The sequence below is a fragment of the Podarcis tiliguerta genome (assembly GCF_965153285.1).
Source record: "Podarcis tiliguerta genome assembly, chromosome: 1".
Taxonomy (NCBI): Eukaryota; Metazoa; Chordata; class Lepidosauria; order Squamata; family Lacertidae; genus Podarcis; species Podarcis tiliguerta.
The window spans coordinates 97,370,969-97,396,344 of record NC_139534.1 but is presented as its reverse complement, the minus strand read 5'-3'; the positions used below and the strand labels follow the sequence as shown (position 1 = coordinate 97,396,344).

Below are 25,376 nucleotides of genomic sequence, written 5' to 3'. Positions count from 1 at the left end.
GTGTTTATTTTATTTAGTTTTGCATGTGGGTTGGTTTTTTTCATTGCTGAATTCATTGTTTACCTTCTGCTGTGCTCCTTTGGAAGAAAGGTGATTCATTCATAACAATGGTGGTGATGTTTGGAATCTTATGTGTGGAACACACCACACAAACTTCTTCTTTAAAATGCAGTCAGGCATTTGGAGTATGCGACAGGGAGAAAGGGGCCTTATGCTTTCCCCCATGCCCAATATAGATCACCTCCCACCCCCCACAAGCTTCTATTAGCAGCAGAAGAGGGAACACACAGACATACAATTGTGCCTTTAGGTTTTCTCTTCTGTGGCTTATCGCAGCTTCAAAGGAGATTTAAATCAGGCAACTGGTGCAGGGACAAAGGGCTTATCCCTGCACTGTGGCTACAATTCCAATCTGTCTCTCTGTCTCTCTCTCTCTCTCACACACACACACACACACAGAGAGAGAGAGAGAGAGAGAGCAGCTGATTTTCAACAAAGGAAATTACATTGGGCTTACAGAAGCCCATCATAACATGCCCTTTGGCCTGTGGTGGCAGAAAGAAGGTCCATCATAAAATGCCTGCAGAGTAAATCAATCCAGGTGACTCAAGCAACCTGCATGCACAGAAGGACTGTACCAGGATGCCCCAAGTGATGGTTAAGATGGATTTAAAGCATTTAATCACATGTAGAACTTCACTTAGCAAAGGTAACAATGTTTGCTTTAGCGGTCAGTAAGAACAGGATAACAGTGGAAACCAATTTGCAAAATCCCACCCCCCTCTTCCAAACTTCCCATTCAGACTCTGGAGTAGTCTTCTGAGACCTGGTGCCTTCCAGATGTTTTGCACTACAGCTCACATCATCCCAAGACTGATGTAGCCCAAAATGTTTGGAGGACACCTGGTTGGAGAAGGCAGAGTGACCAAGGAACAGGATCCAGCAAAGCTGTAAATAAGAGTAGGCTTGATTCTAAAGTACAAGGGTCAATGGAACTACAAGGACAATAGGTTGTCCCTCGCCCTCATAGTGTCCTTCAATTTTGAACTTCTCCCATGTAACTGAATGGCTACTACTCACTTCGGTGGGGTAGATATCAAAGCTTCACAGGGAAAGCACAACTGGATCGGACTATTACAATGTGTTCTACAGACGATGTGGAAACTTCAGCAGGTACCAAATGCAGCAGTCCCCTTAGTTCCCAAATACCGAAAGACTGTCTCCATCCCTGTGAACCTTTTTGGGTGCTAAGATCTGCAGAGGGTCTTTTGGTGGCTCCACCAGCCTCAGAAGTGTGTGGATGCCAGCCTGGGGGGGGGGGCTTTCTCTGTGGCGGCCCCTAAATTGTGGAACTCCCTCTACCATGGAGATGTGTTTAGTATCTTCCTTGTACAACTTCTGACATATGTTGAAGATACACCTCCCCATCCTGGCCTTTAACAATTAAGATATTTTGTTTTGTAGGACCTACCTCTTTTATCGAATTTAAACTGTTTGGTTCTATCTGAAACAATTTTTCTTGCTTTCTAGCAGTGATGGTTTTATCTTGTTTTCTGTTTGTATATTCTGTTTTCCTATTGCAATCTGCCCCGAGACCGTATTGTTAATTAACTAAACCTGGAACTTCATTCCTGTCCATGGGTGGACTGCTTTCACGTGTACGAATCCTGTAGGGCAGAAATGTGTGTCTGTATGCAGAGGACAAAGAGATGTGCTGCATTCCCACCTCCCTGCAAAGGTCCCCCACATTACCTGTCATTGTAGATAATACTGTGGGCTAGATAGACCCTTGATCTGATAAGGCAGATCCCTATGTTCCATGACACATTGGACCTCAACCTCTAGAACAGTGTTTCCCAAACTTGAGCCTCTAGCTGTTTTTGGACAACAACTCCCATCATCCCTAGCTAACAAATTTGGGAAACACTATTCTAGAGGAAACACTATTCTAAGGGCTCTCTAGACCAGCGTTTGGAAACCTTTGATCCTCCAGATGTTGGGCTCCATTTCCCACAAGCCCAAGACAGCATGGGCAATGGTCAGAAATGATGGGAGCTTGTAGCCTTAACAATCTCTGGAGTGCCCCAAGCTGACAGCCTCAAATCTGACAATAATGTAATATAATATTATTCCCTGTCTGGGAAGTAAATGGACAACTTTTGCCAAATGACATTCAAAACAGTTTTTCTTATATTAGAGATAATACAAGAATCCTTGTACAGTTCCTCACTAATGTCTGTTAGGACACGGGTTAATGTCTAACACAGATAATGTAATGGAGGTCACGAAAGCAAGGACACTGTAAAGACAAGTCAGCCCATATCCTGTCTGCTTTTCTTTCTTCCTTTTTTCCCCTTAATACCAGCAAATCCTTCTTTCTCCATTTTGATATTTTGTAACTTTCCTTAATCTTCTTCTCATCATAACCCTTCATCCTAATACATTTTCTGCAATCCTGACCAATTTTCAGAGCATCCAATTCAAAACACAGTACGTTATGCATTGATTATTTAAGCAGGAGATTGCAATGCTTTGTTGTTGTTGTCGTCATTGCTTTATGCTACTTAATTGTAGTTAAAGGCAAAATTAGGAAATCCCTTACAGGTTCCCAATAAAAATTAGCTTTAAAACAAACAACACAACAATAAATGTTTATCTGAAATTTGAACTCCTCTCTAGTTCAAGAAGCAACCTCTCTACCCCCACCCACTGCACACATTTTAAGGTTTTCATTCAACAAAAATGTACCAGAAGCATTGCATCAAATCTGCTTAGAACAGATTTGTATTAAGTTATATTATGAAGCCTCCTCAGAGCAGGGAACATCACACTGAATGTAATGAATGGAGGAAAAAATGAACAGATCAATTTCATTGTAGTTTGGTATGGTAAACCTTTGGGTTAACTTTACTTGAAAGCAAGTTATACTGATTTATATGTGCCTTCCAAAAATTGGTGCTGAAGCAGCTGTAACAGAGCCTAATACCCTAACTCTCCCCCCCTTGTGTTCCTTCCTCCCTCCTTCCTTCCACACAGGCATCCCACGCTCCCTATCATGGTATCCAAACTAACCACGGTTGGTGTTATGTGGGTATTTATGGCCACCATGGTTAGCTTAACCCAGAATTTCCAAATCTTCTTCTAATCCCAGCTGCAACTTGCTATTGTTTCTGCCACTGAAATAAGATTCTGTTTTTGTTATATACATATGTATTTATTGGAGTTTTTAGCAAAATTCATGGGGTTGTGAGTTTCCATGAACAACAATACTGTAGTATTCCATGCACGCAAACACTTTTGCACAATTGGCTCATGTTAATATTCCATTTTATTCCCATCCATTTGCATGTTTCCAATCTCGTAAACAAGATGTGCATCGCCTATATAAAAGCTGCTGTAGTGAAAAATAAAAGTCACTGGCATTGCTTTTTAATATTTACCCTTTTTGTGCTTTTCACTAAAAGCATTGAAATGTATCGTCTGACAGGTTTCAAGGCATGCCTTCACCATTATTTTCTACATATACTACCGAGAACTTAAAACATGGACCTAACACTATGGAATCTGTACACATTTAATTATGCTGAGCATGATCCAGAACTAGTGAAATCCATTGGTATTTAGCCACTGACATCAGTGAGTTTAAGTAGGTTCTTTCTACACAGCCTATTGTTAATTGTGCATTACAGTTTACTTATTATTTTTACTAATACTATTACTACCACTATTACTGTGGCTAGTGTTGCTTCTATTAATACTACCACTACCACTGCTGCTGCTGCTGCTACTACTACTACCAATAATGTAATTCCCATGTAAAGGAGCTGTTTAAGGTTATCCCAGTGGTGTATAAAAAGAAAATCAGATTTGCCTATGTATAAAAAATATTCTTTAGGAGTTTGTTATACTACCAATGGAGATCTTTAGCTGCCATGTTTGCCTTCTAAAAATAACATTCATGCTCTGCAGTTACATATTATTAGATAGTAGGAGTATGCACTGAAACAGTCACAAGTACTTTCAAATGGAGGGAAGGATCCATAATCAATTAAAAACCATTCATTTTAATGAAAAGATAATGAAAAAGGCATGTTTTAAAGCAGCCCATATCCTTCCTCTACCTCACATGTTGATGCAACCTCATGATGACCATTATTTATAAGAGACAGAAAGGGTTAAGCAGCAAATTGGCACTGCAGTCCTAAATGCACTTTCTTGAAAGTAGCACAAGTTGATTAGAGTGGATGACCTGATTCACACATGCACCACTTGTTGACTGGCTTGCATGTGTGAATAGTTCATACAACGTAACACAGATGCTGGGACATTTTAATACCACTTCAAACCACAACACTTTTCAGTGGAGTCGGCTCCCAAACTGGTAAGTAGCCAGTCTTCAGGTGTACAATGTCCACATGTAGAAAAGCCAAGGGACATACACACATGTGTGAACCAGCCTGGCGTTACATCCCAGCAAGTGTATTTAGGATTATTGATTTCAGACTCAATCCACCAAGTGCTGCTCCCACATTAGCCTCACTGAAGTAAGAATGTGTTGCTCACAGACATTCTTCCATGGACTGGAATCCACCTTCAGCACTTCATTCACAGCTTAAGTCTGATAGAAGTAGCTGCCTACAGTAAACAACTATGGCATTGAGTGGCATGCCCTGAATTTTCCAAGCATTTTCACAATTGCAATGACATCTCTGCACTGAAAGGTGGTCAGATTTTACAAGTGAAAAGCACAATACAGTGGTCAATGGGGTTTTGTTTCAGAAGTCTACAAAGAAATGTACATTGAAATAAATGCAAACTGACTGCCAAAGCTTGTCTGTTTCAACAGGCAAGTATATGTCCATGTGAAGCAAACAATGAAGACCATTCTAAAACAGCCTTGTTTTCATAAATAACAATAAAATGTGTTCAGTCTTAACAGTTTCCTATCCGTTAGTTATGGATTACCTTGGTTCAAAGCTCAGTGTGCACTGAGCTTTTAAGACCAGTCTAGTCCACTGGTTATCCCTGTCCTTTGTGCTTCCCAATGCAGCTCAAGTTGCCTTGAACATTTAAGGAAAGACAGTGTATAAATAAACAATAGCCCTGTGTAGTTAGTTACACATGGCTAGTTGCACCAAAACGCGGATGGAAATGGCCGCATGTACATTCTATTGAAAGCAGGCGACATATCCATATTCAAATCTGATTTTACTGCCACCCCAATCCAGAGAAGGAGATTCCTTGATATGGACTGGGCTGGGCTGGGCCTGATTTTAGGATGACATACTAATGTGCATATGAAGGAAACCTAGATGTGGATTAAAACCAATTTCACTCGCATTTCAAAAGTGTTCTGTCATGGAAAGCCTGGTGTGTCAGGGGTAATTTGTATGAAAGGTTGGGAATCATGTGCACCCGCTTCACACATTACAGTGGAAGCAGGGGGGTGGGCAAGAAGTGTGAGGCACTCCTTCTCCTTTCCCAACTTCCAGGCAATTTGTGAATTGAATCTCAGATCAAGATGATATGCACAGTTACTGCAATGCACCATGCATTTGATCATACAGACAACCCAGTGAAAATGGTCTGAGCCTTGAAAAAGTGCCAATTTATCCAATTAGATTGTTTATGGGATGGCCTCCGTGACCTATAAAGTCCTGGTGAAAGCAGGGGAGGGGATCCCATTCACATACAGGGAACTTAACATAATGCAATCAATACTTAGAAATATTACAATTTCTGAATTCTAAATTTTCCAGGCTACTTAAAGTTGGTTTCACTGACATTTTGGGTTCCCAAAACAAATTCCTATGTGTTTATGTAGTTGAATGCTTTAACCAATTTTTGTGTGTGTGTGACTGTGTGTGTGTGTGTGCAGACAACACTGTCAACGTCCAGGTAGTTGAAATTAAATACTTGAAAAGCATACTTCTCTGTCCCTGAAGGGCTCACATTATGAAAAATGATAAGGAAGTTAAGGGTAGAGAGAGAGAGATTATATATAATATTCACACACACATGCATATACACACAAATAGTAAAACCTGCATTTTCTGGATCATGCTGCATCTCCTACTTCTCCAAATTCATTGCCCTACTATAGCACCATGTCATTGTAAAAAACAACAACCCAAAATCATATAAATGTTTCATATCCAAATGTTTTGGATATTATCCAGGCCATGAATATAAAAGAGGCTGTAATATAATAATCCCTATGTTCTAGATAGATATCCATATAAATTTCATCTTCATATAACAATGCAATGCTAGTAATATATATTTATATATAGTATGTATATATAAAAGAAAGTTAACTTTCTATTTTACAAAAAGGCAATTATTTTATTATCAATATAGTTATCAGCTGCTTTTTTACACCATTGCAGTAACTAAAGGAAAGAGGAAAGGGAAAGCTTGATTAAAATAAAAAGTAGATATAAAACCCTGTGGTTTCAAGTTGGGATCCCTTGCCAAGCCTTTGACTAAATACAGTTAAATTCTTTAACTTCAAGTATGGCACTTATATAAATAAGAGCAAAGAGGCGGTGACATATATTCACAGTTAATAGCGATAAATTCTACTCCTTTGGTATATGTGTCCAAAAAACAACAACACAACCTGTCGGTAAATACATAACTTGGCTGAACTTTAGATCAATCATTTGTATGCATATAGCAGGGAGCTGTGGTTTATTTATTTGTTTATGAATTTGGTAGATCACAACTAGCATAATAATGATTAAGGTCTCTGGTGTAAGTAGGCAGGCAAACAAAAAATAAATAAATGGCAAAAGTATTTTCAGCACTACCGTTTCTTGTGTAGTTGATTTTTGTACAAAAACAAGGATAGAAAAATGCTAACCATACACAGTAATCAACTGTGTAATGCTGACCACGTAAAGTCAGGCATCCATCAGATGAAGCTCATGGATGTACTAACAGGCTTTACGGTCAGATGCCTGGACAGTGCAAATCTCTCCCTCGGCTTTTATAGACATGCTTGCAATGGAATATTGCTATGACCCCCTCCCCAAACCCTCCCTCAAGAAATGGCTCCCTTGCCGTTTTTCAATATAACATTCTAGACACATTTCCCATCAGTTAGGAAAATTTTCTTGTCCTCGTGACGGTTGAAAAGATGCTCCAGTCAACAAATAGCAATGGACCACTCGGGGGAGGAAATAACTGAGCTGTAAGGCCAGATTGAAGTTGTTGTATAGCTGTTTTTTTCATCAGTCTTTTATTTAGCACACAGTTTTGTATCTGGTTTAGAAAGTGCAGATCAAGTACCTTAACGGCTTTCTTGGTGGTTTGAGGAAATGATTGCTTCAGCAATGTCCTTTCCCTAACGCTAATGCGCGGTAGGTCAGTGATCCCCAGCAAAGTCTTCTGGTTCTGCCACAGCCTCACACATAAGCAGAGTCACTGGACTGAGTCCTGCCAAAGTTAGGCACACTCATACGTGGCAGGTCTTTGTTTCTGATTTCATAAATGGATTTCCGTTTCGCTTGCACTCCCCTCACTGCCATTTTGATCTTTCTCCAGCCCAAGTGGTTCAGTTCGGCCAAATTGAGCACCACACAAATGCCACTGACGGCAAACATGAAGACCAAGAAGACTGTCTTCTCAGTGGGCCTGGAGACGTAACACTCCACTTCCTTAATGCAAGGATACCTGTCACATTCGTACATGGATGGGACATTGAATCCATACAGGAAATACTGTCCCACTAAAAACCCAATCTCCAGGGCATTTCTGAAGACCACCTGAATGATATAAAACCTAGAGATGCCTTCTTGCCGCCTCATCTTTGACTTGGTGGTTCTAATAGCTGGGTTGGGAATTTCCTTTACTTCCAAGCAGTCAGGTTCTGCTTCCTTGGTGGAGTTCTCCGTGTTCTGCAGCACCCCATTGACAATGGTATTCTTGATCTTCTTGCTGTCGTCCCTCTTCATGGAGTCCTGATCCCTGTCCAAAGTGAGGAAGACAGTGGAGTACCTCCTTTCCCTCTGCTTGGCAGATTGGTGAACAGAATACGTTATAAAGCAGAGGCTAGGAGTGCACACCATGATGATCTGAAATACCCAGTATCGGATGTGAGAAATGGGAAATGCTTGGTCATAACATGCCTGGTTGCAGCCTGGCTGCAAGGTGTTGCACACAAACATAGTCTGCTCATCGTCGTACACAGTTTCTCCTACAATGGCCACAATAAGAATCCTGAAGATCACCACCACGGTCAGCAGAATCCTATAAAACAAAGGTTAGATGAGTGCACATTTACAGGGCAGAAGAGGAATACTGAAAAAAATCACTACTATTTTAAAGAAGGCACATAAATGGAGCATAGCTCTGCTGGTGGCCACTAGCCAAGCTAGTCAGAAGCACAACTTCTGTGTGATTATTATATGGTATAACCATAAAAATCATGATGGGTATCATCTTGCTCAACTTGCTCCTGTCTGGCCACAGTCAGAGACATCCATTAGATATGTATTAGATGCCCTAGAAAGCATTGCTGATGCCCTAGAAGGGGTTCAGCAATCTGCCTCTGTATATTCTTCCCACAAACAAGTGTAAATATTTTTATTTGCAAAGACCTCTCCAGGATATTACTTGTTATCCCCCCGCTTTTTTTACTATTTTTATTTACACTTTCTCTATGGCTGTGCACTAGCTTTTAGGAACCATTTTTATTCTACATTAATTTGGGCACTTTTAAAGTAGTGAATGTGATTCACAAATTTATAAAATAACCAAACCGATGCACCACCGGTCAAATCCAGCATGGCATTTCTTATATTCTTTGAATTTAAAGAGGTTAAGAAAGCGCAGGCTATTTTCAATCATTATGGGGAGCTGTCCAGTGCTGATCTTGTATCTCGTTCAACCTTCTCAAACTTCTCAGCTTTTCTTGAGTGGCTTGACCAAACAAAAAACAAAAAAATGATTGCCTAAGCAATGTACTTATCCATACGGATGTTTACAGCAAACAGAAGGAAATGCTTGCTTGGTTTATTTGAGCACAAATCTTACTTTGGCTTATACAGGGGAGAATCTATAACCACAATGACAGTTCTAAGCAGCCAGTTGTGTGCGTGTTTTTCTCCTGTACCTCAAGTGTCCGAAAACAGATGTCGGTCAAATAAAAGAGAGTGGCACCTCTCCCACTTTCTATGGTATGCAGCATATTGATCAAACCATAAATGAGAGGAGGGAAGCAAATCAAAGGTAAGGGAGCTCACTTGTCCTTACTTTACCCTTGCATTTTGACAGCTGCAATCACCAGCTAGATAATAATATGACTCTTTGAAAGTGACTCATTCTAAATATTACTATTATTCTTACTATTATGCCACCTAACAGCAAACATCATCCACATCTTCTGTCTCCTTTAAATGTGCATTCAGTCATTTGCTTTTCTTTTTTAATGAATAAGCCGACGGGGGTGGGAAGGGAAGTGGTGGGGGGGATGGATTATATCGAAGGTTAAGAGAGTCCCGTGCACTAGCAGTGAACTCTGAAACAAAGCAGCGAAGCGGTTTGGAGGGAGTGGGGGGGGGGAGAGACAGAGCGCAGTCCTGTGCGGTAGCAAGTTTGCCAAAGAAATAATTGGGAATGTCGAAGGGGGTTGGGAATGGGGGTTGCTGGGAAATCCGGTGCTTCAAGGTGTCCGGTTGGGCTGCGGCTTCTCCCCCCCCCCCCAACTCCCCCTTCCTGGAAGCCGGTCCCGCAGGAATCCAGGGGACTTCCTTCCAGGGCGATGCCATTTAGGATGGCGGGCAGGGAGCGCGCGAGGGAGCGCAGGGGAGCGCAGCGTCCCCGTGGAGCTCCCTCCGCCGCAGGAGCCCGGCAGGGTCAAAGAGGGCGACGGGGAGGGAGGCGCGCCGGGAGCCGTCGGGCCGCTTACCTCCCTATCATAGTGGAGTGCTGCTGGACGGCGGCTTCGAGGAGTCTCTCTAGGATGGTCCATTCCCCCATCGCGGTTCATCGGGAGGCGAAGGCTCGGGCAGTGGCGGCGGCGCAGGAGCGGCGGCGGCGGCGGCGGCGCTCCGTCAGCCACGGCGGCGGCGGCGGAGACGCGCGTTCCCGGCCCGAGCCGCCCGGCGTGCGCAGGGAGGGACGCTGCCCCACGGCCGGGCGGGCTGCCTGGCAGGCGGGGCGGCTGCCGCGAGCCAGCCTGGGCGGCGATCGCCTGGCGCAGCGCAGCCCAGGCGGAGGTCGCCTTCAGTGTCTCGCCGCCCGCCTCCCGGCCGCCTTTAAGTAGGCTCTGCTTGCGTCACGGCCAGGTTGGAGGGGAGCAGCCGAGCGGCGGCGCCACAGCCCGAGAGGGATCGCCAAAGCCGACCCCCACACAGCGCCGCCGCCGCCCCCGAGGACCCTTCCAGCGGGCGGGGTGGCGTGGGGTGGGCGCCCATCTTCCCCACCCCGCCCCCCGACGAGAGCTGCGCCTTTGGGGAGGGGACGGGCAGAGGGATGGGGGGCCCCGACGACGCGCCTCGCCATCCACGGAGCAAGGAGGAGGTAACGAATGGCGCGGAGGGGACTGGGGCCTCAGGGGATCCCGAGACGCCTCGCCAGCCTCCCCGGGGCCGGATCCGGGCGCCTGCCTTTCCTCCGGGCGGCCGTTTCCCGGGGACTTGGCCTGCGCCGCGTCCTTGACAAGGCGTGTGGGGAGGGAGGGAGGGAAGGAGGGACGCTTTCCTCGCTCGTCGCCAGCCCAGCTAGACGGGAAGAGGAGGCGAGTCGAAGGCGCAGCAGCCTCCTTCGCGCCGGAAGGGAGGGGAAAGCAAGGCTGAGGCATCGGATCCCCGCAGATCAGGAGCTGACATCCCCCCTCCCTCCCCACGGTTGCCGAGCAGGACGAACGGAGGGCCGCTGGGGACGATCACTGCTCCGGACGCCAGGTCGGGGGGCGCCCTCCCCTGCGGAGAATGGCGCCTCTGCTTCCCCGGGCTGGGCGCGTGAGAAACCTCTCGCACGGTAAGAGCGCAAAGGCCGCCATCCTTTCCTTGGTCTTCCTTGGCTCTTCGCTGCTGCAGCTCTGGCAAAGGGAGACCCGAAGAGGACACGCGTTGAATGCGCAAGGAGCCCTCCTGCCCTGGGACTGGCTTGCCAAGTGGAAATGCCAGTCGCCAGCACCATCTGGGCACACCTGCTGAGGCCCCAGCAGCTAGGAAGGCCCACTGAGGAGGTACAGCTGGGCCTGGAGAGCTTGGGCCCCACTTGGTTGGAGGGGGTGCAACCTCATCTGCAACTTGCAAGTGAGGGCTGCTCCACACCGTGCCCCCCACCCAAGAATTCTGGGCTCCATAATTTATTATAGGTACTGAGTTGGGAGGAGACCCTCACAGAGCTACAGTTCCCAGTACCCTTAACAAACTACAGCTCTCAGGATTCCTGGAAGGGGGAAATCTGTGACTGTTAAAGTGATGTAAGCATACTTTAAACGTGTGTTGATGTGAACTGAGTTTTGGTGGCTGCAAAGAATGGCCCAATCAGCCTGGATGTCGCTGAGACCTCTCCTCACCACCCAGAGGGAGAGCACAGGTGAGCTCGAGAAGCCTCAACATCATAAGAGAATAAGGCAGCTGGATCAGGCCCAAGGTCCAGCATCCTGTTCCCACAGTGGCCAACCAGATGCCTGTGGAAAAACCTCTTGATCTTTCACCCAATATAATGGAGACTGGTCCATTAGGACATAGGGGCATTGCCCCACCAATCTCAGTCACTTGCCCGTCTTCTTCCTTGCAACCAGGCCAAGGACTGCTGGTTCGCTTCCTCTTCCTTAGTCTCAGTGTTGCCCCTTGTAGAATTCAGCAGGGAGGAGAATGGGGACATTGCCTGTCATTGCTTCTGGCTCCACTGACCTGTCCAGGTGTGGACACCAGCTGCTACTGCCTTGGCTGCAGGCAGGTGGAGGGATCAGTCATGGTTTGCCTCCCTCTCTCTCTCCCTCTCCCTCTCCCTCTCCCTCTCCCTCTCCCTCTCTGGGAGGTTCATCTTGCTCACACCCTCTGCCTCTCTGGGCTGCATGGGCAACAGGGCCCAGCAGGCTGCGCAGAGCGAGCAAGAGCTCACCTGTGTAAAAGATCTGTGGCTGCTTCTCGCACCTCCTCTGGAGGTGGTGCCAACATCTCAGTTTGTTTACCATCTCCCTCTGTCTCTGGCTGGCATTGGGGGGGGTGAGGGGTGAGGGCTGCGCTTGCTGGGCCCAGTTTGCACTGCCATGCCACCAGGAGGAGAGAGCCCATGTGTGCTAAGTGAACAAGATGGTGGGCTGGCCGCTTTGGGCCATTTACACACCTGCCTGCTCTCTCCCTCCAGGGACCTGCTGCGGAAAGAGCAAAGGGAGAGCAGGTGGACAGAGCCTGCAGCTAGTGCTCTTATATTCTCTGACTCTCCCTCCCTCCCTCTCTCTGCAGCGCCACAGGGCTCAGTCCCCTCACCCCACTGCCTAGAAAAAGGAGGGAGGAGAAAGCCACCAGCCTCTGTCTGGTGTGAGGAAACCTGGGTCCACTCAGGGGGCAAGAAGGAAGCCTCCATAGGCCAGAGAGAGAGCCTGGCAGACAATCATTTCTTCAAGTCCTCTCCCAGCTAGACTACCCACATGCCACCTACTATCCTGTGGGGAGGATTCCAGGAAAAAGGGGCAGGGGCATCATTGTCTCACCCCAGAGTGACACATCATCCACTGCCCCATGGGAAGGATGTTTTTTTAATATGTTAGTTTGTTTATTGTGCTGTCCAAATATGCAATTGACTGTTACTTGTAAGCTGCCATGGTAGGATTTGTATCCTGAAAGGTAGGAGATACATAACTGTAAGAAATAAAGTAAAATTAAGGTTCAGCTAGCTCATAGCAGCTTCTCCTGTCCTGTCTCTTCACACATTGTATTTTAAATATGTATTTCTAAGCATGCACACCTCTTTTAGGTGCACATTTCTAAAGAGGTGCCTAAAAAGGTAAAGTATGAATTCAGTAAATATATGTTTTGCTCAGTTACACTTCTCACAGAGCTGTGATTGACTGAAGTTCCCTCCTGAGTGGACTTTCATTGGCAAACCCAGGAATGTCTCTTTGATGTGTGAAATGCTAGGGGCCAAAGAATCATTACTGAAACAGGGAGATGTTTCGCAGGTCTGCTGCCATCGTTAATATATGTGTACCTCGGCTAAGTTAGGTAGCCAAATAATATGTAAAGCACAAATACAAAGACTTAGATGGTATCATTTCAGTGTCTTTTAATAACTCCATTCTTTAAAAAAATTGAGGTTGGTGAGCTTCAAATTAGAGAATTACTCAGTGTACTCCATTTATACGGTACAGCTATTTGCACTACACAAAATCTAGTAATTATTTGCAAAGGGGGCAGTTGTTTGTCCTTACAGGACTGCAAAATGTATCTCACTAAGTCATTAGTAGTACAAATGCAACTAAAGGCGCATTGCAAATGTCATATTGTAAGTTTGATATGTACATAGCATGTACATATCTATGGGAAAGTGGCCTCATTTCATAATGTACTAGAGTGATGTGACATTGTTCCTTGTTATTAATGAACTCTCTCTGTGAGAGAGAGAGATTACTATATATCACATAAATAACAAGAAATAATATTACAATGCTTATCATTCCAGTACATTAACAAGTACAATTTTTTACAAAAATGTTTGCAGTTATTTTCCACATAACATGTATGTGTGACCCTCCTTAATTAATTGCATTTGCACTACTAATGCATATTTATTTTCTACATCCCCTTATTACTATTATTACTTATGGGAGAATTCAACATAGTGCATAGCTGTCAATTCGCTTATTCCAAATAGGATTCCTTGCAAGAAAAGGGAAAAGTTGACAGCTATGACATAGCACTAAGCAGATTGCTCCATCAGCGCAAGCGTTTCTGCTTTCCTGATGGAATGATCTGCCCTCTCCTCCCTCCTCCCCCCCCCCCCTGTTCTGGGGGTTCTCCCAACCTCCTGCCAGTTGGCGGGGTGAAGGGGGCACACAAGGAAGGAGAGAGGGGAAAGCCCTATAGAGCTAGTAGAAGTCTGCTGTTTTCTGCTGCTCCAGAGAAGCGGACACGGAGCAATGGATCCAAACTACAAGAAAGAAGATGCCACCTAAACATTAGGAAGAACTTCCTGACAGTAAGAGCTGTTCGACAGTGGAATTTGCTGCCAAGGAGTGTGGTGGAGTCTCCTTCTTTGGAGGTCTTTAAGCAGAGGCTTGACAACCATATGTCAGGAGTGCTCTGATGGTGTTTCCTGCTTGGCAGGGGGTTGGACTCGATGGCCCTTGTGGTCTCTTCCAACTCTATGATTCTATGATTCTAAGTCCTTGTGCAAGCCTCTACTGCCAGGACTCACCAGCTGAATCTCATTCTTAGATTTCTTACCCACCCTTCCTCATGAAGTCTCGCTATGTGTCACAACTATTTAAAAATACAATCTTTTAAAAAGTTAAGGGTAAGAGAAATGGGCGAGTCATTAAAAAAAATTGAGTCTTGGGTTGCAAAAATCCAGCATACATCTTCAGCACATGACCAAAACTGAATAATGAAGGTTCCAGGTTCACCTCCCGGGGGAGGGCATTGCACAGTTTAGAGGCTGCAACAGAGAATGCCTTCTTGTCATCCCTCAAACTCCTGAGGGCAGCAGAACTGCCAAGAAAGCCCCCTCGGCTGATCTGACCCTGAGAGTCTGGAGGGAAGGATCAGTCTTTCTGATATTTGGGGACTAAGCCGTTTAGGGTGTTAAACATGAATGTGAGCACCTTGACTTGGGCCTAGAAATGAACTGGCAACCACCTTTCTTTTCAACTAACTCTTTGAAGTCTGTAGCCACTTGGGACAGTTTGTGGCCTTTATTACCAGTGCTATTTTTTCTAGAAAAAGAATACCAGAACTCACCATGAATGCCTCCCTTGTTCTCTTACAATGGCATTGGCACCCACCTGAGAGGTGCCGGAACTGAGTTTTGGTGAGTTCCAGGTGGGGGGAAAGCCCTGGTTTTACCCATCTGTACAGTGGTACCTCGGGTTAAAAACTTAATTCGTTCTGGAGGTCCGTTCTTAACCTGAAACTGTTCTTAACCTGAGGTACCACTTCAGCTAATGGGGCCTCCCACTGCCACCACGCGATTTCTGTTCTCATCCTGAAGCAAAATTCTTAACCTGAGGTACTATTTCTGGGTTAGCGAAGTCTGTAACCTGAAGCGTCTGTAACCCAAGGTACCACTGTACTTCTTTATGTCACTCTTTTACATGCTTGTGGTTTCTCAGCTGGTTCCTAGTTTCACCCATTTACCTAATAGCACTGACCCACAGACACTAACAGACAATACAAATGAGTAAGTTACAGCTGGAAAGAAATGAGGGAAATCAAGTCTAACAGCTTGCCGCAAAGACGCAAAATCAAAACTTCATTAGTTCTGAAAACCAGAAGCGGCAGATTATACTGTAAGCAGAGCACCTTGAACTCTACATGCCGGTTCCTACGCCATGGGGTGAATGACTTTTAATGCATAGCCTTGCAGTAATTAAACTTTATGGAACCTAACGGAAGGCCTTTCCAAAAAAAAATCTCAGATCTTTATAGCTTTAATGATTAGAAGAATTTAATGTGCATTTTACAATACCTGTCATAATTAAAATCCCATATCTGTGCTACATCAATGCACCAATATACCAGTTCATTAACTTCATTAATTGAAAAGGTTTCCCTTTTAAAAATGTACGGCTGCGGATTGGCTGGAGTGTGTGCAAGTAGACGAAAGGGGGAAATGAGTCTGTTGCAAATTAGGCATTGGAGTGAGGGTGTGTTCCTGGGCACGAGACAGCATCAAGCAGAACAACTGCCATATGGGTATCTGTGTATCTGAAGAAGTGTGCATGCACACAAAAGCTTATACCAGAACAAGCTTAGTTGGTCTATAAGGTGCTACTGGACAATTTTTTATTTTTATTTTTGCCATATCAGTGGCAGTGGAAATGCTAAAAAAGACAGAGCACAGTGGCTTCAGGGAGATGCACAAGGCACCTCTGACTGGCAATAATGGCCGAGCCATGCAGGTGCATAGTCTTATCGCTGGTCTGGAATGTCACTTTCTGACCATGAAGTTTTTAGTCTTTGTGGCTAACAACAACAATGTGAGGATTAATCAGTTTGCTGAATACTGATAGGCTAAGTGTCTCCTTGGGACGCGGGTGGCGCTGTGGGTTAAACCACAGAGCCTAGGACTTGCCGATCAGAAGGTGGGCAGTTCGAATTCCCGCGACGGAGTGAGCTCCCGTTGCTCAGTCCCTGCTCCTGCCAACCTAGCAGTTCAAAAGCACGTCAAAGTGCAAGTAGATAAATAGGTACCGCTCTGGCGGGAAGGTAAAAGGTGTTTCCGTGTGCTGCTCTGGTTCACCAGAAATGGCTTAGTCATGCTGGCCACATGACCCAGAAGCTGTACACCGGCTCCCTCAGCCAATAAAGTGAGATGAGCGCCGCAACCCCAGAGTCGGCCACCTAATGATCAGATGTCCCTTTACCTTTAAGTGTCTCCTTACGGTTCAGCAGTTCTCAACCTGTGTGTCCCCAGATGTTGTTGGACTACAACTCCCATCATCCCTGAGCTCTGGCCTTGCTAGCTAGGGGTTATGGGAGTTGTAGTTCAACAACATCTGGGGACCCACAGGTTGAGAAAGGCTGGGTTAGATGAATATCATTTTTAGGGGAATCAGTGCCTTTTCACTTGTTCATAATTCTGGGCAGAATTAAGCCCCCAAAATGGAATTGGTCACTCTTTTTATGTCTCTTATAAGACCTTCAGGTAAAGAGTGGATTATAAATGTTTTTAAAAAGAAAGAAAAAATGAATAAATCTATCAGACGTGCTTGTGGTTTTCTCCTTTCAGATGTGGAATCCATTCCACGTATATGAGGGTTTTCTTGTCCAGAGCTGCCCTCTCATTGCAGGGAATGGAAAAGTCTACTCTGACAGGAGCTTTGTATGCATAAGGACTTCTAGGTTGGAGCAAGACAAGGTGTAAGTTCTACATAGCACAGCTATGGAAGCCAGACTAGGTCTGGAGAGATCCAGGTTCAAATTCTCCACTTTGTCATGAAGCTCAACATTGCTCAGCCCAACCTAGCTCAGAGGGTTGTGTGAAGATAAAATTGGGGCAAGGTGAGAACCATGCATGCTACCTTGAATTCCTTGGGAGAAAGGGAGGGCATAGATGCAAATAAAGAAAATTAGAGAAAGTACGGTAGGAGTTCCTCCTCAATGTCCTTGAAATGAAATGCGACCTCTTCACATTTATGTTTTAAAAACCCCTTTAAGAGTCCCTCCATTTCCTTGAACACAAGGAAACTGATCCACCTCTCAGACACCTCCCCAAAAAAATTAGTGGAAAGGGGGTGGCTGCTTCTCAAGTGGTTGTGGGCTTCCTTGGGAAGCAACCCTATTGGCCACACTGTAGGATTGATGTGGAAGGGTGGACTGGATAGAACCTCTTGATTCTTGAAAACTTCATAACTAATTCATAATAATTATACACTTTTAGAAATAGGTTTGTTGCCTTTTGCTTGCCGCAGTATGTAGCCCATTGCATCTCAGAAAACTTTTGGTTGTGAAGCAGTTTATAAATCTGTAAATAAATAAAAATAACTGTGACTTTTTTAAAAAAAAACACCACAGCCTTTTAATCACATGTAACTGAGACTCACAACTTGACTAGAGACATCCAGCTTATGACGTGGCCTTCTTGGATAAGTTGTGTACTCTTGCTTGTCATAAATAAATAAATAAATAAATAAATCCTTGCCCATCTGGCTGGGTTTCCCCAGCCACTCTGGGCGGCTCCCAACAGAATATTAAAAACACGATAAAACATCAAACATTAGAAACTTCCCTAAACAGGGCTGCCTTCAGATGTCTTCTAAAAGTTGGATAGGTGTTTATTTCATTGTACACCAAACACATCCTTGCTGCCTAAATCAGTTCAATTCCTAATCAGTTCAAAGGTGTGTGTGTGTGTGTGTGAGAGAGAGAGAGAGAGAGAGAGAGAGAGAGAGAGAGAGATGACATGGTTCAAACACATCCAGAGGAGCGCCAGATTGGCTCTGCCAATGTATTTGCGTTCAGCCTTCCTCTCTCCTTCCTAATACACAGCAGCTGTTGGGAGGTCAGATGACCTGCAAAACACTACTGGCTAGTCCAGCCTCCAGTGCTCTATAGGTTTATCATTGTTTCTTAAATCATTGGCGTACATTCTGCAAGGACTTGGTTTAAGTTTGAATGTATCTGAAATCCACAATAAAATGGGAGTCAGACTGCCCTGCTCTGCAAGCTGCCAAGGTGAAAATAGGGGACGGGGAAAGGTGTGAGGCAAGTGCAGAACGGAAGTGTCTGTAAGCTCTCCATGAGGATTTAGCAGCCTAAGAGCCCAAAGTTCTCCAACCTGCTGTGCTGTCCAGAATGTGTGCTTTGCTGAATGTGGCACTTTTGTCAGGAAATCAGCCTACATTTTATTCACAATCCTCTAGGATTAAGGTTAGCTTGATCTTCTCTGGCTTACAACGATCTGTTTCTTAATGAAGCAGCAATATTGTTTGCAGGGTCAAAGCCGTCCCTTTTAACGTTTTGTCAATTGTACTCATGCTGTTTAAAAGTCAAATCCTCCTTTATGGAGAGGGAACTGGCTCTGGTAAAGAAAAGGAGTGTGTGAGTGTGTGTGCATGTGCACACACACTGAATTTGTGTTCCTTCCCAGATATCCAGAAGAAAGTGTATGTTTTGAATGTTTGTGATTCACAGAGGATGCCCAAGGGATTAATGATTATTTCTTTTTAGTGTGGATACCAATGAGAGGTTGCTTTGTTTCTAAGAAGTTATGGATCAAACTGCTTCAGATTTCTGGCTTATTTATGCTACCTTCATCAAACAGCCCTGTTTAGGGAAGTTTTTAATGTTTTGTTGTATTTTCAATTTATTTTTTTTGGAAGCCACCCAGAGTAGCTGAGGAAACCCAGCCAGATGCGTGGGGTATAAATAATAAATTACATTATTATTATTATTATTATTATTATTATTATTATTATTATTAACAATTTTAGCCAAAAAGCAGCTGAAGATTCCCCCAACCAATGGTGTCAGCATGAGAGCAGATCTCATAGAATGAATGAATTTTCCAAAGCACTGACATGAACATTTATTTCCCCCAAATTTCACACATAAATGGCACCTTAATCTGTTTGTGGTTCTCATGGCATGGAGAGGCTTGTATACAAGGAAAGCTGTGACTGAAGCACAGTGTCCTTTGCTGTCGAGCATCACTGGTATTTGAGTGATCCAACATTGCAATGCTAAGCTATTTGTTGCTTTGAATATGAGTGGGCTTTGTAGAAAATGAGAAAATCAGAATCTCTCTCTTGCACACATGCAGAACCTCAAACGGCAGCACGGGATATTTCCCAAAGTATTCAGATTTTGTGTAATGATTTCAAGTATTACAGCTTTTGAAATCACAGGAGTGTCAAAGAGTGAGTACTAGGGTCTGGACATGACAGGATCCTTCTGTGCACCTTAAAAGTTTGTTAGTCTACCCTACCATCAAGGCTGTAATAAAAGGTACTAGATCCTCCAGTCTCCCGTATTCACATCAAAGGGGAGAGGAAACCCCATACATGCACAGGGAAATTCTATATGTGCAGAAGCTCTGTGTGTGCAAGCACATGCAGTGTGCATGGGGCTCTAGATCAGAACAAATGGCTTTAACCTCCCAAATGCCTACCAGCTGCAGTTTGTAAAAGCAGTGGCGTAGCGTGGGGGGTGCAGGGGGAGTCGGCTGCACCGGGCGCAACATCTGGAGGGCACACTCGCACTCGCAGCTCTCTGCCCCTACCTGACTCACTCACTCCAAGGTTAGGGGGCGCAAATTACTTGCCTTGCCCGGGTGCTGACAACCCACGCTACGCCACTGTGTAAAAGTCATAGGATGTTGCAGTGGTACCTCAGCTTACATACGCTTCATGTTACATACGCTTCATGTTACAGACTCTGCTAACCCAGAAAAAGTGCTTCAGGTTAAGAACTTTGCTTCAGGATGAGAACAGAAATCGTGCTCTGGCGGCGTGGTGGCAGCAGGAGGCCTCATTAGCTAAAGTGGTGCTTCAGGTTAAGAACGGACCTCCGGAACGAATTAAGTACTTAACCCAATATACTACTGTATTCCTTTGTTCTAAACTTCTACTGGACCCAATATTCTTTATTTCAACTTTACCCCCTCTGAGGCTTTTGTTTGCGGTTATTTAGCACTTTGTGGAAAGGTACAAACCCTTTCCAAATATAACCCGTGGATTTCTTTCCTTATGCTGTGTAATTGCACTTGGGTGCTTTAAAATAGCACTTCCAAGTGCAAGACGTGAAGTGTTTTGATGAACTTTCTTTCAAAGACTAATGCTAGCAGCTTTGCAGACAGTGTTTGGTTTAATCCACAACAGCTAAATAATTAGCTGCTGAACTGAAAACACCCATCTAAGATCTCAAAACCATCTGCTCTGCTGTGTTTTCATCTGGTGCCTGCGTGTGTATTAATGACATGATTGCATCAGATTGTACCTTTTATTCATAAAATCATATGAGGACATCTGCTGCTATCTGTGGGATCTCAGTTCTTGAAGAGAGCACATTTCACAACACACAGCGTTTCAATGCACAACGTTACTTACCTTGCAGAGGACCTGAGCAATTTATTCTGTACTCGTAAACTCTACTCTTGCACACTAATGAGCTTTGGAGAACCTGAGCTGATAGCTCACAAATGAACTGTTGCAACAGTTGCATTAACCTTTGCAACATCGGAGGTATTAGTAGATAGAGAGGAGAAATCTGATTCAGTTTGCACTTAAAGGCAAATTTACCTTACAGTGGCGTAGCGTGGGGGGTGCAGGGGGGGCCGGCCGCACCGGGCGCAACATCTGAGGGGGGGGGCGCTAATCTAGTGGAAGATACTCAAGTGCTAAAATCCACGGCTTAGGGGGTGCAAATTACTTGCCTTGCCCGGGTGCTGACAACCCACGCTACGCCACTGTTACCTTATTCACAGTTTCTGAAACCATATGCAGACCAACACTCAATACTGTTTTTAAGTCACATGTTTTATATTATATTATATCAATGTTTTATATCTGCTGTTAGCTGCCCTGAGCCTGGTTTTTGAACCGGGAAGGGCGGGGTATAAATAAACATTTATTATTATTGTTGTTGTTGTTGTTGTTGTTGTTGTTGTTGTTGTTGTTGTTATTATTATTATTATTATTAAGCATCTGTAATACTTACTGCATTGACATATGGAACAACTAACTCTTTTTATTTCACTTTGATGGGCCTCTCTCTCAGCATTGAGCTGAGAAAGCACAGGGAAATGTGAGAAGACACGTTGGGATATTTCAGTATGAATTCGTTCACACACAGCATTGCTTTTGGACCTAGCGCAATGCCCTGTCTCCTTTTGTCTTCATTCAAATGCTGAATCTTGTACATGCTCCAGGCAGTTCTTACTTCAATATGCTGATTTAGGGCAGTGCTTCTTTCCCTTGGTTTGATAGTAACACTACCATATGTCTTGGGTATTCCTGGTGCCCTCTCCTCTATCCCCACATCTCTCTTATCACCAGTCTCAGAAGAAGAATTCACATTACATTAAATTGCAAAGCAGTGCTGAAGCAGTCCGTTGAAATTACTAGAGCCACACTGCGACTGATTTGAAAGTGAAACATCTGTGGTGAACAAGGAGGGTGGAAATCAGCAGCTCAGTAGGGGACTCGGTTTTTGTTTTATTTTTAAATCTCTATGCTGTTCAAGGCCCTGGGGGGTGGAATTCTGCAATTCAAATGTAAAGGAGCAGAAAAAATGTCTATTTATTTCAAATGAAATATATGTAACCCTGAAACACATGTATATTGGGGTATGTGCACGAAATGATGTTTGACGGACGAAAATAAAGGGAGTGTGTGCCTTTAGCTGGGTCTAAGCAATACAGCACATGATTTCATCCATGATCCCTGTTTGGCTAAATGATTGTTGTTTGGTAGATAATTGGCTGTCAGGCTCTTTAATAGAGAGGAAAATCTCTAAATTGGTGCCTGCGGTAGATACAATTCCCCCTAGGAAAGCATTTCACTTAAACTGGGGCTGGTGGACTTTTATTCTTGTATTTCTGTGAGGGTTTTTCTGTTTAACAGAGCTCAATTGTATTTCATATATTTCACAATTTAATTCTATTTTATCTCACTTTCACCTTGCTTTTTCTCACTCAGTTAACTGAGAAACTTATTTGACTGGGAAAGAAAACAAATTTTAGTAGCTGAACAGATTTGACCACCTAGTTTGTGTGTGCACATCTGCTTTCGAGGAAGAAGGACACAGACAATCACTCCTTGCACCTTCTTCTCCTGGGGCACACATCCTCTGTGTATGGCTGCAACAATGCAAAAAAAAAAATTGAGTGAATGAGAATTGGGGTATCTTTATAACTAGAATAGCAGTCTGCAAGGGCTCCTTCTCACCCCTTTAGATGGAAAACTGGAGACCTTCCCATTTAGCAGCTGTGCCCTGGGAAACAAACACATGTCATTTGTTGGAACCTTTCTTCTGGTTTAGAACTACTGGCTGGTAATAACTTCAGCCAACCATTTCAAGAGGTGAGTTAGAGACCCATATGTCATATGTTCTATCATAAGAAAACACACCGGGTAGCCATTTCAGATATAAGGTCAAAGTGTTTAATTAGTGAACTCACAGTGGGTTGGGAAGCGAAGAGCTACAGCCTTCAGGTCCAGCCTTTCCCTAAGACCATAAGAAAAGCCCTGCAGGATCAGGCCAAAGGCCCACCTAGTCCAGCATCCTGTTTTCATGGTGGCCAACAAGATGCTTATGGGAAGCCTGCAAAATAGAATCATAGAATTGTAGAGTTGGAATGGACCCTGAGGGTCATCTCGTCCAACCCATTGCAATCTCAGCTAAAGCATTCATGACAGATGGCCATCCAACCTCTGCTTAAAGACCTCCAAGAAGGAGAGTCCACCACCTTCCAAGGGAGTCCGTTGCAATGTCAAACAGCCAGTTGTCTGGAGACAACTGGAGAGCCAGTGTGGTGTAGTGGTTAAGAGCGGTAGACTCGTAATCTGGTGAACAGAGTGTTTGTTGTGGGGGAGGAAGGGAAAGGAGAATGTTAGCCGCTTTGAGACTCCTTAAAGGGAGTGAAAGTTGGGATATCAAATCCAAACTCTTCTTCTTCTCTTCTTCTTCTCTTACCATCAGCATATTTTTCCTGATGTTCAGTCAGAATCTCATTTCTTGTAACTTGAATCCATTGGTTCGAGTCCTACTCTCCAAAGCAGGAGAAAACAAGCTTGCTCCATCTTCCAGCCCTTAAGATATTTGAAGACGGCTATCACATCTCCTCTCAGTCTCCTCTTTCCCAGGCTGAACATACCCAGCTCCTTCAAGTGCTCCTCATAAGGCTTGGTTTCCAGACCCTTGATCATCCTAGTCACACTCCTCTGCCCCTGTTTTATGCTGGCCTTAATGCAACACTTGAGAGAAGGGAGTCAGAAGACTATTTTCAACCCCTGCCTATGATAGAGGTTTGACAGGAGCCCTGATTTCTTAACGTAACAGTGTAAAGCATGCACAAGCTGTTTAGCATCTTTCATGTATTTTCCTTGAAGGCCAGCTCTGTTATGTACAACTGGTGTTCAAAGCTACCCTGTTTTGTAGCAGAGTGGCCCATATAATCTTGTATATGGGTTGCTCGGAGGCTGAATTCATTTACACATTTCCAATGCAAATGCGCCCTCAATTTTTTAGCTGACTGATGAATTCCTTGCTTTGGATATAGAAACTTTCCATTTTAGATGGCTTTGAGGTCTTCCACACTTCTCTATAAGAAACCAGCAAGTCCTAATTTATGACAAAAATAGCTGAACTGTGGATTCTGTTTTTTAAAAAATGAACACAATCACTCTCCTGATATGCCCCCTCCTGGCAGACCAATCATCTGTCCAGTGGTACTTGTATTGTTCTCAAACCGGGTTGTTAGATTGGAAAATAGCTGCCGTTATTTATTTCTTTACATTTATATTTTGCATTTATTCTGTCTTCGTATCTTAGGAGTCTAGGACAGGGTGCATGTGGTTCCCTGATTGTCTCCCAATCAGGAGACAGAGCCGGTTAGTGTCATCAAGATGGATCACAGCCTGGGACTAACTAGTGATGAAACTACAAGGGATAAATGTCAACCTTTGGCCATTCCTCTGTGCCTCTGACACTTAGAACCTTAATAAACCTTCATGGCATCTGTTAAGCCTCTTTCCAGGCGTTCATTGAATGTGTGGTGGGAAGGGCAGTGAGACTGTAGCCAAAGTCCCTGTTTTGGACCAAAGTGAATTCCTTTTGAAGAGCTCCATAGATAGACCTATGGACTGGCTTTCAGTTGTAAATAGGTAGGACCTATGGATTCTTTCAAAACAAAAGCACATGGATTTGGGAGGGGGTTGCCACTACAAACCCACTCCTTCCCCCAAATGCATTCATTAAACATTGGAAGGGGGCTTCGGGAAATTATTTTAATATATTTAAATTCTAACAATTTAAGAAGGAAGGTGGTGGAAAGGCATTGTATGGTTCCCGAAGGGAAGCATTCGTTTTCATTGTTTCGCATTACTACTCAGACAAGCCCAATGGAACAACCTTATAGGATGCATTGTGACAAAGTAGGGAACCCCCGGGATATACTCCCCAATCATTTCCTATCATGTCTACATACGGAAACCAACTTTGAAAATAGTTCCCAATTTTATCTAAGGTACAGAATCTCCTGTGCGTTTAAAGAGAAGAGCCTGATTTGTCCATACAAATATTATTGATGAGATTATCGTATTCCTGGGGGAAAGAGCATCATTTATTTACCATAGATCCTTTTTACAGAAAATCCATGGGATGTGGCTGCCCACCTGCTGCATCCCAAGGCTTTTCTTATTGTCCTCATGTGTTTTTTTCAGACCTGAATTGAGGTTGGGCTTTTTTGCTTGTTTTGCTTAAATTAGCTAAGATGAGTTATTATTCGGTCTGAAGACACTCAAAGCAGCTTACATAGTTAAAAACAATAGAAATGCAAACAACAACAAAAACAACAACAATAATAATTTGTACCCCGCCCATCTGGCTGGGTTTCCCCAGCCACTCTGGGCGGCTTCCACAATGACCAAAAGTACACTAATATGTCATACATTAAAATCTTCCCTGAACAAACAAAAACCTCATAAAAACTATACAGTCGTCCCTTGGAAGTTGAACAGAATCTGTTCTGGAAGC

General features: G+C 44.1%; 1 protein-coding gene and 1 long non-coding RNA gene across 2 annotated transcripts; one reads left to right on the top strand and one right to left on the bottom strand.

Moving 5' to 3' along the window:
* Positions 1–3,310: 3,310 nt before the first annotated feature.
* On the bottom strand, positions 3,311–10,920 carry GJD2 (gap junction protein delta 2). Its single transcript, XM_083442468.1, has 2 exons — positions 9,914–10,920; positions 3,311–8,253 (listed from the first exon to the last, which is right to left on the bottom strand). Exons 1-2 carry the CDS (start codon positions 9,982–9,984, stop codon positions 7,410–7,412), a joined length of 915 nt encoding a protein of 304 aa, XP_083298594.1. The 5' UTR covers positions 9,985–10,920; the 3' UTR covers positions 3,311–7,409.
* A 2-nt stretch (positions 10,921–10,922) lies between these two features.
* Positions 10,923–22,021, top strand: LOC310678478. The gene is made up of 3 exons (XR_014511766.1): positions 10,923–10,986; positions 16,912–17,183; positions 21,399–22,021. It is a non-coding gene; the product is annotated as an uncharacterized lncRNA (long non-coding RNA).
* Positions 22,022–25,376: the final 3,355 nt, after the last annotated feature.

Coding starts and splice junctions, on each gene's coding strand:
- GJD2 (XM_083442468.1), bottom strand. CDS start 9,984: ATGGGGGAATGGACCATCCTAGAGAGACTCCTCGAAGCCGCCGTCCAG. Junction 8,254..9,913: donor CACTCCACTATGATAGGGAG/GTAAGCGGCCCG, acceptor TTTGTTTTATAG/GATTCTGCTGACCGTGGTGG.